The following is a 15,784-nucleotide window of genomic DNA, read 5'->3' as shown; positions in this document are numbered from 1 at the left end:
ATTTTTCAGGGGATAAATTCTATGTAAGGGATAAAATCAAGTGTGTTGCCAATCATTTAGTGGATAGTGCCCCATTGTTGTGGAACGCTACTAAGACATGATGTCCCAAACCTCGTACTTAGAAAGAGTTTCAAAAGGCAACAAAGAAAAAAGTATGTTCCTACTACTAAATCTTTTCATAGGTATCAAGGATCAAAAAATACTTTCAAATGCTTCAACAATAAGAAGAGCAATGATTCAAAGACTGAAGAGAATATTTATAAGGTGAACAAAGACGACCAAAAGTGGTGAATCAAATGCTTCAAGTGCAACTAGGAAGGCCATATTGTTTCCAATTGTCTAGAGAGGAGGCACACAACATAGGCCACGTTTCCAATTATCCAAAGAGGATGCACACACCATAGGCTAAACTCAATATGATCGATGAAGCAAATGATACGGATGGTGACTATGTGCTCGAGTAAGAGGGTAACTCAAACTATGACAATCTTTAAAACCAAGGAGGTAATTCTAAACCCTCACATACCTAGTTTAATCTGCATATATTATTGAAAATGGAAGGTAAGATAAAAGATAAGTTAATCATAGTCTTACATGATGATGGTAGCACCCAAGACTTCATTTTGTGAAACGCTTGTGAATGCACTTAATATTGAAGTCACACCATCCAAATACAAAATCAAATCTATTTTTAGTAATCAAAAGTGTAACTACACCAAATAAGTAAGAAATTTAAAATTGACAATATCACCTTATGAAGAGGAAATAATTGTTTTGGATGCACCACTACGAGGTATTGATCTAATTATTGGTATGCCTTGGAGACACAAGTATAGCCCACACGTTGATTATCACATGCATACTTTGTGTTTCAAGCATGAAAGAAAATATTTGTGTCTTAATGGAATTAGGAAAGAGGAGAGTATTATATTCCTTAGCCATACTCAGGCTAAGAGAGCATTAAGGAAGAGAGAAAACATTCTTAGTTTATGTGAATGAGCTCATGACTCATGAATAACCTCCCAATGATCCTTTATATCTCTTTTCTTCCCTAGTTCTCTGATTGTTTTCTTGATGATTGACTCCTTGGTTCACCTAGTTCTAGACCAAAAGACCATAGGATTGACATAATACCTGGTAACATTCCTCCTTGTAGAGCACCATATAGAGTGAACCAACTAGAACAAAAGGAAATTCAACATCAAATGGAAGATCTATTAGGGTGTAAATTGATCCACCCTAGTAGCTCACCCTATGGTGCCCCAGTCCTCTTAGTTAAAAAGAAAAATGGAACATATTGAATGTGCATTGACTATAGGGCTCTTAACAAAATCATAGTTAAGATTAGGTATCCTATCCCTTATGTAGACGACTTGCTAAAAAAATTGAGAGGAGCAAAAGTATTTAGTAAGATTGGCCTTAAGTCGTGATATCATCAAGTAAGGATGTGTGAGAAAGATGTGTACAAAACTACTTTTAGAATGCAGTCAGGCCATTATGAGTTTTATGATGCCCTTTAGTCTTACTAATGCTCCGGCTACATTCAATCATATGATTAATTAAATATCAAAAATTTGTGGTAGTGTTCTCTGACGATATTCTTATGTTCAGGGATGATATTACTTAACATAAGAAAAATCTAGAGATAGTATTTAATCTTTTAGACGGAAAATGAACTTTATCTCAATCCCTAGAAAAGATCCTTCTTTCAGTCATAGATTGAATACTTAGGCCACATAGTTTCTACAAAGGGTATTCAAGTGGACCCCGAGAAAATTGAGACCATAGTAACTTGGCCTAGACCTAAAGAGATACATGAGCTTCGATCATTTCTTGGTTTATGCACTTACAATAGAAGGTTTGTGAAATTTTTGCATATCTTGCTCATCGTTTGACTTTTTTTCTTAATAAGTTGTAGAAGTATGAATGGATGCGAAAATAAGAAAAATCTTTTAATGCTTTTTTACCAAAAGTTATTGTTTCAAATAGAGATTCTGAATTTGTAGTGATTTTTGGACTACCTTGTTTGATAATTTGGGTACAAAATTAGATTTCTCTACTACTTTTTCACCCTCACCACTGAGGTGTTGTGCATGCTAGTGTATTTTGGTGTATTGTGTTTGTGCCTTATCACCTGACATAATTTGATTGTTATTATGGACTTAGGTGATACGTGCAAGGATACCGACTGAGGTGTTGTGCATGCTAGTGTATTTTGGTGTATTGTGTTTGTGCCTTATCACCTGACATAATTTGATTGTTATTATGGACTTAGGTGATACGTGTAAGGATACCGACTGAGGTGTTGTGCACGTGTGCGAGGTTACTAACTAGGGTATCGCACGAGTTATAAGTAGTATGAGGATACTGATTGAAGTGTCATATTGTACGAGGGTCACCGATTGAGGTGTCGTATGGATTTTGTCAGTACAAGTATTTCCCACATGTGAACATTATTATTATTGGTTGACCTTGAGCCAAATGATTATACATATTATTTATTTGCATTTGTGTACGGTGTTGCTATCATATTAGCGCATGCAATAGTGGATTTTTAGTTTTACACTTTATGCGTGAACAAGCTCTTAGTACTTGTTATTTTTGCTTGAGTGGAAAAGAAAAGCCCAATTTTATACGAATCATCTATTATTAGCTCCAGGGATAATTTTTGCATTACAATATTAAAATTCTCATGCATGAAGGGAGCCACACGCATAAGGGGAAAAATTTGACCCAATAGGTGTCGACAGTGATGTTTTTGTGTTCTTCTTGCAACTTGTTTATGTTATGCTTGTCTTGATAATTTGTGTGAGCTCTAAGCTTTTGTTTATCTATAATAAGTGGGCAATTTGATTTATTCTCCAAAGTTGTTGTTCAACTATAATACGTGGACAATTTTATTTATTATTCACGTATAAACGAATACTCGCATAACGTATAATGCAACTTAGGTAGAGGCCTTCTCCCTTGTCTTTATTTAGTTGTTGGTTTTTGTGCATCTGCTTTATGAGCAGCATGCTATACTTGTAACTTGTAACTTAGCGTCTATGTTTGTTTTGAAGTAATACAAATAGTTTTTAGATTTTGATACTTGCAACTTGGCTTCCATGGCCATTTCGATTTAATACAAACAACTTTATCCATTTTGTTTCCCATCAATATTTTTTTAAAACCACGTGTCATTTAATTGCTCAAACTCGTATAGAGCAGTGCTTATATTGGTGCTTATATCGTTAAAAAATACCATCATTTATAGTGGCACTTCAATCTTGACACCCCACCTAGTTTTATTCATCATAAAAGTGACGATATAAGCATTGCTAAAATATTATATAATACATATATGTGCATACACACACATGCACACTTATATACACATATACATATATAAATGGCTATATTTGTATATGTATATGTATGTGTGCACGCACATAAAATTTGTATATGTATATGTATATGTGCGCGCACATAAAACTTTATTTAGATAAATATAGAAATGTAGACTAACATGTATAGATTCTCTCTCTCTCACACACATTTTCATTTGTTGAGTGAGAGACTCAATACTATGGTCATAATTGGCAGTTTTATTAAGCATTCAGATTAGTTATCTTTGCGAATAACCTACATTGGTTATTACTAATTGTTGAGTGTTTGAATTATTTTTTCCCTTCATTTTTTGCTTATTACGTACATTGGGTGAGTAGTAACCTACGTTGGTTACTATTCACCCACCAAACATACTCATAAATGACTACTATAAGTACTCACCTACCAAACATACCCATAAATGACTACTATAAGTACTCACCTACCAAACATACCCATAAATGACTACTATAAGTATGTGACCCACTTGTTGCTGTTGACTAGGCCATATAACAAAAATTACATTCCCAAGCGTGGAAAAATATATCTTCATTTCAAATTTTAAAAATCCAAAAAACCTCCTTTCTCCCTAGTCCCATTTCTCCCTCTTGTTTGGCCATGTGGAGGGATAAGCTTTTAATGCGAGCTATTAAGCTTAAGCCAACATTGGAAAATGAGAGAGAGAGAGAGAGAGAGAGAGAGAGAGAGAGAGAGAGAGAGAGAGAGAGAGAGAGAGAGAGAGTTCTATTAACATCTTCAAATGACCAAAATGACATATGACACCAAAATGTTACATCATATCCATGGAATACATCATCATGATACTAAAAGTGAAACTAAAAGAAAATATCCGTAAAAAAACAAAGAGCCTCAAGCTCTCGCATCAACCAAGAATATCTTACATAGGGTGTTGCAACATGGCACCCAATGTAGTAAGGCTGAGTCGGTGGGAGAAAGTCTTGCGATCGTGGGCCCCTTGGCCACTAGAGCATGCAATTCTCCCCCTTGCTACGATGAGAAGAAATAAAGTTTACCAAGGTGTATCCTCATAACACCATTTGCTCAATGAAGATGTTGATCTTTGAGTGGCAGCGCAACAATGCCAACTCGAAGAGAAGCTGTGCCGCCGAGATGAAGTTCGAGTCGTTGAGTTGTTGGAGAGGTCTAACGATATAGACTCCATGGTCAACTTGGTAGTGCTTCTCTTAGGGCTAGGGCTTATGTCCCCAAATCTACCAACTTCATCCTGTTGGCTGATCCTGACGCACACTGGCGGTTCTGGAGAGCTCCCCCAATAGGCTCACACTAGAGCTCCTCTGTGCGTTGTTGTCTTGTGCCAAATCATAAGGATATTGGATGCTGCTCACCTTCTTCTTCCTATATCTTTAGAGAAGGAGAGGAGGGAGAAGAGACAACTTTTTTTTCTTACTCTTCTCTTTCTATCTTTATAGAAGAAGTAGATGACAATGACAATATCATCATTATCATCATCTTCTTTTTATGCTTTTTGGATAAGGCCCATGCATTATATAGTCCATATGCATAGGCTTGTGGGATTATGGGCCATGTGCAGAAGGCTATACAGATAGGTAATACTATGGTTGCTTGTGATTGTGCATTCATGGAAAGGTTATGAGATGTCATTCAACATGTGGTTTGTGTATTATGCCACCTTAAGCAACTGGGGAAAAAACCTCTTTCTCCCCTTGCTTACTTATTGATGGATCCTCGGAATGAGTTCATTTAGTTGAAATGATGCATCTATGTGCATTGATGAACTCTAAACTTGGTGGATAGAGATTTAGTGTCGCATCATGAGAGAGGGAGAGAGAGAGAGAGAGAGAGAGAGTTATTCTCTTAAGGGTGAGTGTGTGGTGCATGCATATGTGTGCTTTTTTTTTTTCTCTCTCCATGCCTCCTTCCACCCTCTTTGTGAGCTGCTCTCTCCATTGCATACGTACATGCACATGCAAGGACACATGACACATGGAACCGCAACACATAACCCATCCGTTTACACGTGCAGAAAGCACTCACATCCCCATTCCCAAAAAGAGGTTAAGAGGACGTGCCAAGAGAGAGAAAAAAAAGCTATTCGAATTTCTCTGACAGGACGTGCCAGCTACCTCGTTAAGTAGCAGCCAAAAAAGAACTATTCGAATTTCGCACGCAATACGAAAGCTGTTCTCTCTGGCGTAGCTAGGGAAAGCTGTGCGAGACTGAAACTATGCAAAACCTGGTGAGAGCAGGAAGGTCTTCGCCCACGGTGAGTTTCACTTCGTCAAGATTAACAGCTGATTAGGGTTTTCCTTAAGTTAAAGTTAGGGTTTGAAGAATTCAGAGTTTCTCTTGCTTGTCTTATCAGTCTTTTCCTTTTTTCTTTTACCTTTTGTTTTGTCCTGCAATAGGCTTTTGGAAATGCCGTTTCAAATGCCATCATCACTCCGAACGCTAGGGTTTTATCAGGACGCTTAATATACACTCAGTCCAAACTGTTTGGGTCTCCACTGAAACTAAGTAAGACGCTGAAGGTCCGTTGTGTAATCATTTTCTGTGTTTTTGAATGAGCCACTAGGGTAACAGATAATGCTTGCAATTTCTCAATTCATATCATGGACTGAGCCGCATCAATACATCGTGAGAGATCTAAGTTTTCACACAGCGTATTTTGAACATTCTACCTTTAATCTAAGTTCCGTATTAAATTACAGAAACAAATCTCAAACATTTGTAATTTTGAAATTTCATAAACTGTGTATATACATATATATTGCATAACGAGTGTGTGTGTGTGTGTGTGTGTGTGGGCTTGCGTGCGCGCATGGGATTCATTCACACATGCTACACACCTGTACATGTATACAATTTGTAGTTTTTTTACATGCGCGTGTGCGCATGGCATTCATTCACACATGCTACACACCTATTCATGTATACAATTTGTAGTTTTTTACATGCGCGTGCATAAACACACATAAACAACAAATATTCAAAGGTGAAAGCTTTCAATTGGCAATACTCTGAACAAATCTTGTTTTTCCCTTAAAAGTTTTTTATTGCCTTAACAGAAACTGCAGAGAAGTACAAAAAGAGGGATATGCAGGTCGGAGTTTTCACAAGATGCACCTTTTGTTATTGCAATTGGTGCTTGCATCTTCAGCTCTTTGGTACTCATGGAGCAAGACAATGAAAAGGACGAACACTCCAGGAATAATGCTCTTGGAGTAGACGATGTTCGCAATGGGGCCATGACTATCATTAGTTTCATTCCTCTTTTCAATTGGCTGGTATATCTTGGCTTTCTGTTTTTCCGTTTACATTGCATTATTGCCCTTTGTTTTTTGGTAATAGGTTTTTAGATCAGGAATAAAATCCATGGATCAAACATGTTTTTATGAAGAGTTGAGTTTTTTGAGCTTTTGTCTATTTCACAACATTACATGCTGTCTAGTCTTCATGCTCTCCATTGGTTTTTTTTGTAAGAGGTTTTTGTTGCCAAGAGAGGTTTCTTGGTTAAAATAAGAAAGCTATGGGCAAAGAAAAGACAAGATCTTTATTTTTGAGAGCGGTAGTTTCGTACATTCATATAAGCTCAGGTTACATAGCACAATGACATTTGTGCTAAAGAAAATATAGGAGCCTAAGATGGCAGAGTATTGATGACCAAAAAGAGAAGGCTGAGTGGTCCATGTCCAATATTCAAGACGCGGCCACGTTGTAAACTCCTATCGATAGGAGACCAAGAGAAGACAAGATCTTTATGCATTGCTTACAATTAAGCTTGAAAATTAAGATGTCAAGATAGCCTTAATAGTAGAAACTTGATAAAAGGAAACAAAAGATCAATTGTAAGATCCCTTCCCAAGGGAATCTAAGATATGTAAGAGTAATTAATCGTTCTTTTTTAGCTAAATTTTTTAGAGAGAGAAAGTGTGATTCAGGTGAAATATTCATTCAGCAAAATTTCCTTTTACTCAAGAAACTTATGTATATGCCTGGTTTTTGATTTCGACTTTGCTAGAGCCATATTTTTAAAGTTACAAGTTGTACAGAAACCATAAACAAGACTGGATTTCGGATAAAATTGGAAATTGGATGTCTGGATTGATTAGGTCATGTAACCTCTCAGAGTTTATTTACGGGATTATTAGAGAACACCGGTAAGGAATCACGATTCTGAGCAAGTGCTATTGCTTGACGTGGCGAGATGCTAACGGGTGGGAGAATGAAGAGGATGGGGGCTCCGAAGGAGTCGATCAGAGGAAGTTGTTGATAGCACCCTTGCTCTCTTCGTAAGGAGATGAAACCGGCTTTCAAGATAGCTTCCATCGTGGCCTTCCCATGAAGTGTTTTTTGAACCAAACACTGTAGCACTCCAGACGAATAGATTTTTGTCTCCATAAGGCTCACGCTGCAGCCCTTTGTGCATCTGACCATGAAAGGACTTTGTAGTCTGCCTCTTAGCCACATCTCGCCTTTCAGTCACAGTCCCGAGAGCATAGATCCAGAGAATGCCGAGCAGCCTCTCAAGCTCACGAGGCCCGGTGCAACTCTAGCACAAGGTAGATGAAGGTGCATGCGAGGGGGGGGGGGGGGGGGGGGGGGAAGGTGATGATGACGATGCCGGCCTGTTTCACGTTGCAGAAAACCGCCCGCCTGGTTGCTTCCACACATGTAGCCGCCACTAGCATGCGGCCTGCTCCACGTCCACCAGCACTCGGCTGGTTTGCTGTTGTGCGCCCATCCCCTGCACCGCCTTCCCAAAACTGAGATACGCATGCTTTGACTTGCTTTTTGGCGACTGGCTGTTGCCGTGCACCCCCACCCACAATGCCTTCTCTTAGCCCTCGCGACTGGCTATTGTCGTACACCCCCGGCCAATGCCTTGCTTTTTACCATGCTACTTCTCTCTTCTCGCAGGCGCCAACACCAATCGCTTGTGCTTCTCTGGCAACCAGCTGTCCAAGGAGAAGCAACCACACGTCTCTTCGAATTTCGCCACCCCTTTTTATAAGGAGGCGCCTCAACTTGCTTGTCTTCAAAAACTAAAAGCAATAGCAAAAGCACATCTTCCAAATAAAATTATCATCAAAGGTTTTAAAACCTTATAAACTTTGAAATCCTTTTGTCCCCTTCACACTTTGGCTGGCCACACATGAGTTTCTTCTCGATTCCAAGTTGATGCCATTCACACAGTCCATCCCGTGCCCGTGCCCACCTGCTTACTGTCCAGAGGAAAACACAGGGTTGTAACACCAAATCGACTTTTTTTTTCTCAATACTGGAGTCGCCTCTCTTTCATCAACCCTCCCCTCTCCCCCACTTACCTTCCACGTGTGGGGAAAGAAAAGTTTCCCATGCAATACATGCTTTAAATTACATACATATATTTTGTAGAGATCTAGATTCAGACCATATTTTGGTGATTTAGAAATCAATAGGTTTCTCGAAAAGATTTATTCTCCTGAGAAGAATTAATTTATATGCCGAAAGAGATTACTAGTAACCTTAAGAAATCTTTCGGAAGACTTGCAAGCTGAGGAGTAATGGATTGTAAGACGTATATGGGGTAAGTTCTAGTGGTATGGGATGCTAGGATGTATCACGTGTGGGTTTACAGGGTTCTATAGAGGCAGATGCTTTAGCTTTTAATGGGATAGTTATCCAAAACTCGATGCCTGGTTCATGGGGTGAGTGCACTAGCCTCTAACATGGTAGATATCCATATTATCAGCTTTTATTATGGCTGATATCCAGGGCTGTGTAGCGGGGTATTGATTGGTGGGGTTTTTCTAGATCGACTTGGTTCCAATAGAGTGTTGATGTCGGTAGATTGTGCTTACATCTTGATTACCTTGACATAATAGAGTGAGTTAGGACTTGATGTTTCTAGATACTGTAGACAGAGAGGGAACGTATTTTTGATATCCCCTAGGTTCAAGGAATTATCCAATCTTGATAGGCTAGGTAATTTGATTGGCTATGGCAATTGTCTCTGTGATGTCAGATTATCCTCGGGAGTTGGATTGAGATATTGCTCTGTTCCTTGTGACTCTGGTTCGAGTTAGTTTGTTTTTAGTTCCATTGAGAGAGTTGTAGGAACAGTGGTTGCATATTTAGTTAGTTGAAAGCTCTAGAGTTATGAGTGGAAAGTACATGAATGGTGAACGAGATTATGGAGTCAGTTGTTAGATGTAGTTTACAGCATAGGTTTCCTAGTTTTTTTTCTTAAAGAGACATTTTGTTTCGAAGAGTGGAAATGTCTGAGGAGGGGAAGTATGTTATGTACCTAGTGCTAATCCTCAGGTATTGTGCTAATAGGTGATAGCCCAAGCGGTGAAGGTGTTTGCGTAGGACTAGGAGGTCCTGACTTAAAAACTCCAGAGGGTGCTTCCTCGACGGCATTGCCTACGGGCGGATGAAATGCGCCTATAGGCGGGCGCCTAAGTGGTGTGAAAAATGGTAACTAGTAGCGCAGCACCCTTTAGTAGCACACACATCAATCAGTGCTCAGATGTGATGCCAGCAGGAAGCCATACAGTATGGTACGAAGCAGTTCTGTGGATTCAGCCAGGTATAGATATGTGCTTTCTTGTTGACGAAGAGAAAAGCAATGATGTCCTTGAGGTGACGAAACTGAAACGCTTGTACTACTCCACACGCCCTAGGGTTGTGTAGTTCTGGGTGTCCCTGGCTTCTCATGATGACACAAACATCCAAACAGGCAGCAGCATAGTGCACACATGCCCAGGCATAAATCCAGTGTTATGCTAGTGCAAAATACTCATGTGAAAATTCTCCATTCACAGTTCTGTACCATCATGAGCTCGTCCACATTGGTCCAGGAGTCGTACCACTTGACCTTGGGGTCCGGGAATCGAGTGCAACACACCTGTACAATGTCTAAAAAATCAACTTCTTGCCAGGAGAGACATTTGGCTTGAAACTTGCTGTCTAAACCTTGCTCTGATACCTATGCTAGATAATCTCGTGGAAGTGATTACTTTAGCATAGATAAATGTTGCAATGAATTGTTTTAGACTTCGAACAAACACTTAAAACTTTTAACACACGTATTGGGCCTGGCCAAAGTGCCTGTGGCCTGCTAGCTCCCCAATTTTGCAGGTTCTTGGAGGATTTTCTTGACAGGTGGATTGGGATCTCATTTCTGGTGTCTGTTTAACAGGTCAATGGTGTGCTGATGTGTCAGTAGACTGTAAGCTTCTAATGGAGTCAGGTCTGTGGCTTTGTTTTGTGTTTGCAGGGTTGGGTCTTTGCGTGGCTAGATACCAATGAGCAACGCTATCTTTTCTATGCCTCTGTTTACCTGGCTCCATATGTGCGGTATGGAAGTCCAAACAATGAGATTCTTTAGAAAATGCAGGAGAGTTGGAACTATGATTATCTTGCATGATAAAGTTTAAAGTGAAAGTCTAGTTGTTTAACAACTGTTATCTGTTTGTAGGACTGGTTTTTCCTTTTCCTCAGATGAAAATTGGTTGCTCATTCTAAGCTACATGGCTTGCATAGCTCACATTCAGGTAGACTCTTTCTATTTCAGTCCTTTTCTGTTCTCTTTCACATCTTTGTGAAGCATTGTTAAATGATAAGAATGGCGTCTGTTTGGTTTTGCTCATCCATTTTATTGAAAATTGACCTTGCTGGCCTGTTTTGCCACTGTTTGTAACTTCGGTCCCATTCAGAACTTTTCTGCCATTTCGTTTGGGCAGCAGGTGAGTTGGAGAGTGTTGGGTAGGGCACCCACAGGCAGGCCGGCCGGCCAACAGGGCGCGGGCAAAGAATTTTAAGGTCCAGCTGGTTCAGTCTGTTCACAATCTGTGAACAGCTAGGTACAACTGGGAAGCCAGTGTTTATCTGCAGACAGCTTCTCAGAAGACTTGGGTTGTATGCTGGGTGGTAGGATATTTAGTAGTTTAGGTATCTGTGAGTGAATTCATGCTAGTTTAAACCAGCTTAGTTCAAGCTATTGCCTTGAGTTGAATAGCTTGAAGGGCTGTTTCTCTGTAGCTACGGGAATGGCCGGATTGCAGAATCTCTAGGTCAAAACATCTGTTTCAAGGGCCCCTTGACCAGAATCATGTTCTTCTCTGCCGTTCTGGTCATTTTCTTGAAAGTGCCTACCGGCTGCAGGAGTTACATGTCCCTCAAAAGTCTCTTGTGGTAATGGGCCTGCCACACCTGCCATGACACGATACTATTGATATTCTCCCAGGAGTTCAGAGCTGTGGTCCTAACCCACTGTGTCACAGGCGCCCACTGGCTGATGGTTGTGAGTCATCAGTTGAAAAGGCAGATAATATGATAATTTGTGAAGGCAGGTCAGGTCATTTTATCAGTGCTCGTTTTTTAAAGATTTTGGTGCAATGCTGTTTCAGGTAGAAATCACTGCACAGACTGGTGGCATAGAGCTTGGAAATACCTTCCTTAAAGATAGTTTGAAGCAGCTACAAAAGAAAGCAAGGTCACAAGTGTTGGGAGATCGACCCAGAAGGTTCTCAGTAAGTGTCTAGAACTAGTCCGAAAAGGAGAGTTTGTTTTTCTCGTATTCCTTCTGTGTACCACAATAATTTCTTAGCATTTCTCATCTAGGAATCCGTCCTGCCTGAAAATGAAGCTCCAAACCCATCCGCAGAAGAATTCTCTGAAATAGAGTTATCAGAGTTTGACAAGAAGCTGTCAAGTGTGAAAAAAGTGGGGGAGGATGAAGAGCAGCCTACTGTTGAAGGTTCTGAACATGCAGGGAGAGAGAAGAAGAGTACAGAGAATGCTGAAAATTCAGGTAGCTGATGTGCTCTCAAATGTTTTGCCCTTCAATTTTCCAATGCGAGTGCCCATTCTGGTTCTTAAAATACAGCAAATCATGGAATGGTCCCTTGTAAGGATTTGTACAGTTGAGATGATTGGACATTTGAAAACTTGGTAAATGTTGTTGGGAACACATTTTGCAAGTTTGTATGTTTCTATGCAGATTGTGGGCGTAGTCCTCATTATGCATGTGCCCACGGTGTGGGTAGACGGGGAGGGTTTCAAACCTGAGTTCCTGCCTTGGGTTCCTTCATTCCTCACAATGAGGCTGCATGTCGTCACATATATGCTTGAAATTAACTTTGGGCTTGCATTTCTTGCATGGTGTTCGAAACTTTAAGCAAGGGGCTACCAATCGCTACCTATTTTTATCTTGTTAACAAGAATCATGAATTTTGTTTTGTGTTCTTAATGTTGAGCTAGTTATAGAATTCATGGCGATGCTATGGTTCAAGAACATGTTGCCAAAATCATTGTTTTAATCGAGTGCGATCCTTTTTAAGTATTGGAGTGTAGACAAAGATAGTAACACAGAGATGTGAAGAGCAAGCAGAGATGGAGAGAAGCACAATATTCAAAGTATATTGATGAGAGTAAAGTATAAGTGAAATGACATGATAAGGTCATTTACACACTCATAAGAGTATGTACATATACTCTTTAGGGAAAAAAATCTTTCGAAGGAGGGAAAAGTATCCCAATTCATAATTAGCATGCATCCATACATCACTACCATATAAATAGATATAAATCCTCTATATAGTGATGATGTGAACACGTACAAGGATCATGTGGTTGATTAATTTTTAAATGGTAATAAGTCTTGAACTTTGCAAAAAGCTTTGATCTACCACATTGTTGTGTGTAGAGACATAAGCCATGTTAATATCTCTTACAATAAGCCTCTCCTTGACATAATGATAATGCACCTCAATGTGCTCTTTGCATTGGGCTCCTCGCAACGGCCATGGACTTGTTGTTCGATATTAGGATCTGCCAAAAGGTGTCTGAGTTATACACACTCCATAGTTGTAAAAGATGCCTTGTATCCAACTTCATTGCTCGAAGTGGCCATCGTCGATTGCTTCTTGTTGAGTCATGGTGTACATGAATCACCAAGATGAAAGAACGTCATTAGTGGATACTCGCGTGTAGTAACATCCACAATCCAATCAGAGTCATTGAAAGCGTGTAGTTGAATATCATCCCCTTAGCGTAGAATATCCCAAGGGACTAAGTGTCTTGCATGTATCAAAATACTCACTTGGTAGCCTACTAATGCGTGCTTTCGAGACTATGCCTAAACTTGACCTCAACTTGAATGTTTGGTCTTGTATTGTAGAGATAGATAAGGCACCCATAACAACTTGCTGATAAAGTGATGCAGCAAATAGTTCACCTATATCTTGGAGACTTAGCCTAGCATCTATCTCCACTAGTGTAGCAATATGCTTATGGTTTTTAAGATGAAACTGTGTAAGTAATTTGTATATGTACTTTACTTGTAACATGACAATAATGCCATTAGATTGCATAAACTCTATGTCCAAATAATAATGCAACAAGTCCAAATATACCAAATGACACTTGTAATTCACTCTTAAAGATTGAAATCTTCTCCTTATAAGGACATGCGAGTAGCGGCATGCCATCAACGTATAAAACGAGGACCAAAAGCCAATTCTTACTTCTCTTTATATAGAGAATGCTCTCAGTTGGATTGTTGCAAAAACCATTTGCAACTTAGCATGCATTTATCTTCTCATGTCATGCTCTAGAAGCCTACTTTAAGTCCATATAGATCTTTTCTTAACTTGCATACTTTAGACTCTCATCTCTTCTAAACAAAACCATGAGGCTAAGATACATAAACCTCCTCATGCAAATCACCATTCACAAAGGTAGTCTTGACATCCAACTACTCTATATTTCATTTATGACGTGTTGTCAATGCAATAATACACTGGATTGTACTCTAATAATATCGGAGAGAGAGAGAGAGAGAGAGAGAGAGAGAGAGAGAGAGAGAACCAAGATCTCATTATAATTTATGTCCTTGTCGTGAACATTCCACTTTGCAATAAGCCTTGTCTTGTAGTGGTCAATGTTATCATCAGCTTTATGCCTAAGCTTATAAAACAACTTCATACCAATCACCTTTTTACTATAAGGCAAATTTGAAAAATACCTAATGTCATTTTTAGGACTCCTTGCAAGGCATGTTGCATCCAAGGATCACTTTCTTGTGCTTCCTCAAAGAAAACATGTTCCTCTTGATTGTATATATTGGTAATGAGAGTATAATCCATAAGAATAATATGCATGATGAGAACCTGCACGTGCCTTGCGTTAGGCAAAGGAGCAGCTAATTTGGTATCTCATAAATGATTGCACCAACCATTTTAGCATACTCTTGGATGATTGTATGGGTGTTCTTTCGTCATCCACTGTATCATCCAGAATTGCCTCATCAATAGGCTGATTTGTGGGTTGAAATTCAAGCTAATTTGTAGCACCTTGTCGAGCATTCATTTGCTCCACCTTATTGAGCATTCATTTGCTCCACCATATATGGCTGTCTGACATTGTATAAAGGTAGGAGTGTATGAAAGATGTCCTATGAGTATACACTTTGTTGTTTTTTTTGTTTAAAAGCATGAGTTGAATGAGTTCTCAAGAGAGGTAACATCTCTCCTCACCGAAATCCGCATTGTGGCCAGATGGTAGAGTTTATACCCTTGTACTTTCTAAGATACATTTTATTGCCTTATTATCTACCTTATTACGTTGTTGCTTGGGCATAAGATTATAAGCAAGAAAAATAAAAATATGCAAATAAGTCAGAGGGCTTCGTGCCATTTCAAGCTTCATAAGGGGTAATTGTTTGCAAGGCCTTAGTGGGAATCACATAAGAATTGGCACATTGTCTCCAACCAAAAAACATAAAACAAATCTTGGTTTTTAACCATGTAACGTGCCATCTCCATGAGAGATGTATACTTCCTTTCAGCCACACCATTATGCTAATGTGTGTAAGTCACTATGCATTGATATGTTATGCCTCTTTCAACCATAGAAACAAAGTGTCTAAAGCATGTAAAAGCCTTTGACTTTGCCTTCAATGGATACACCTAGGTGTGCCAATAAAAGTCACAAAGTAGAGATATCCTCAAATCGATTGTGTCCTCATAGGACCACATACATCACTATGTGTAAGCTGTAATTTTTGGATAGCCTTTACTGATCCATCTTTCAAGAATGATGTCTATTGCATCTTGCCCAAAATGTATCCCTCACATACATGTTTGACATGGGCCTCAAGCTTTGGCAACTCTGACACCATCTCTTATCTTGTAAGACATAACAAATTGCTTAAATTCAAGTGACCATAGCGGGCATGCCATAGCACCATGTCCCTCATAGCATGTGTAGCTATAACTAAACAAGCATTATAAGCCCATGGTGGCTTAGAGTACTAAATACCATAGTGTGATGTCTCCATCATTCTGGTCATGATCTGTACACTTGTCATCAACAAATCTGACCAACTGGGCCGGCCCTAGCAATGGGCATGGACTAAAAGTAAGTT

General features: G+C 39.4%; 1 protein-coding gene across 3 annotated transcripts; it reads left to right on the top strand.

The window, feature by feature from the left end:
- The first annotated feature begins 5,460 nt into the window (after positions 1 to 5,460).
- LOC147639760 (zinc finger matrin-type protein) lies at positions 5,461 to 12,519 on the top strand. 3 transcript variants are annotated; one of them, XM_086773522.1, is made up of 7 exons: positions 5,461 to 5,635; positions 5,778 to 5,900; positions 6,438 to 6,656; positions 10,634 to 10,713; positions 10,835 to 10,910; positions 11,766 to 11,888; positions 11,966 to 12,519. In XM_086773522.1, exons 1-7 carry the CDS (start codon positions 5,597 to 5,599, stop codon positions 12,038 to 12,040), a joined length of 735 nt encoding a protein of 244 aa, XP_086629648.1. In that variant the 5' UTR covers positions 5,461 to 5,596; the 3' UTR covers positions 12,041 to 12,519. The 3 variants fall into 3 exon arrangements, with proteins under 3 accessions (XP_086629648.1, XP_086629655.1, XP_086629642.1); XM_086773516.1 differs by having other exon boundaries at positions 5,469 to 5,635; positions 11,980 to 12,519; XM_086773529.1 differs by lacking the exon at positions 5,778 to 5,900 and having other exon boundaries at positions 5,467 to 5,635; positions 11,980 to 12,519.
- The last annotated feature ends 3,265 nt before the right edge of the window (positions 12,520 to 15,784 follow it).

The sequence above is a fragment of the Cibotium barometz genome, chromosome 3 (assembly GCF_041138505.1).
Source record: "Cibotium barometz isolate CiBa-2024 chromosome 3, ASM4113850v1, whole genome shotgun sequence".
Taxonomy (NCBI): Eukaryota; Viridiplantae; Streptophyta; class Polypodiopsida; order Cyatheales; family Cibotiaceae; genus Cibotium; species Cibotium barometz.
This window is presented reverse-complemented; position numbering and strand designations above follow the sequence as displayed.

Excerpts from the sequence above, each read along its gene's own strand:
- LOC147639760 (XM_086773516.1), top strand. The coding sequence starts at position 5,597 with ATGCAAAACCTGGTGAGAGCAGGAAGGTCTTCGCCCACG. Across the intron at positions 5,901-6,437 it reads AACTAAGTAAGACGCTGAAG|AAACTGCAGAGAAGTACAAA; the intron begins GTCCGTTGTGTA and ends TTGCCTTAACAG. Across the intron at positions 10,714-10,834 it reads TACCTGGCTCCATATGTGCG|GACTGGTTTTTCCTTTTCCT; the intron begins GTATGGAAGTCC and ends ATCTGTTTGTAG.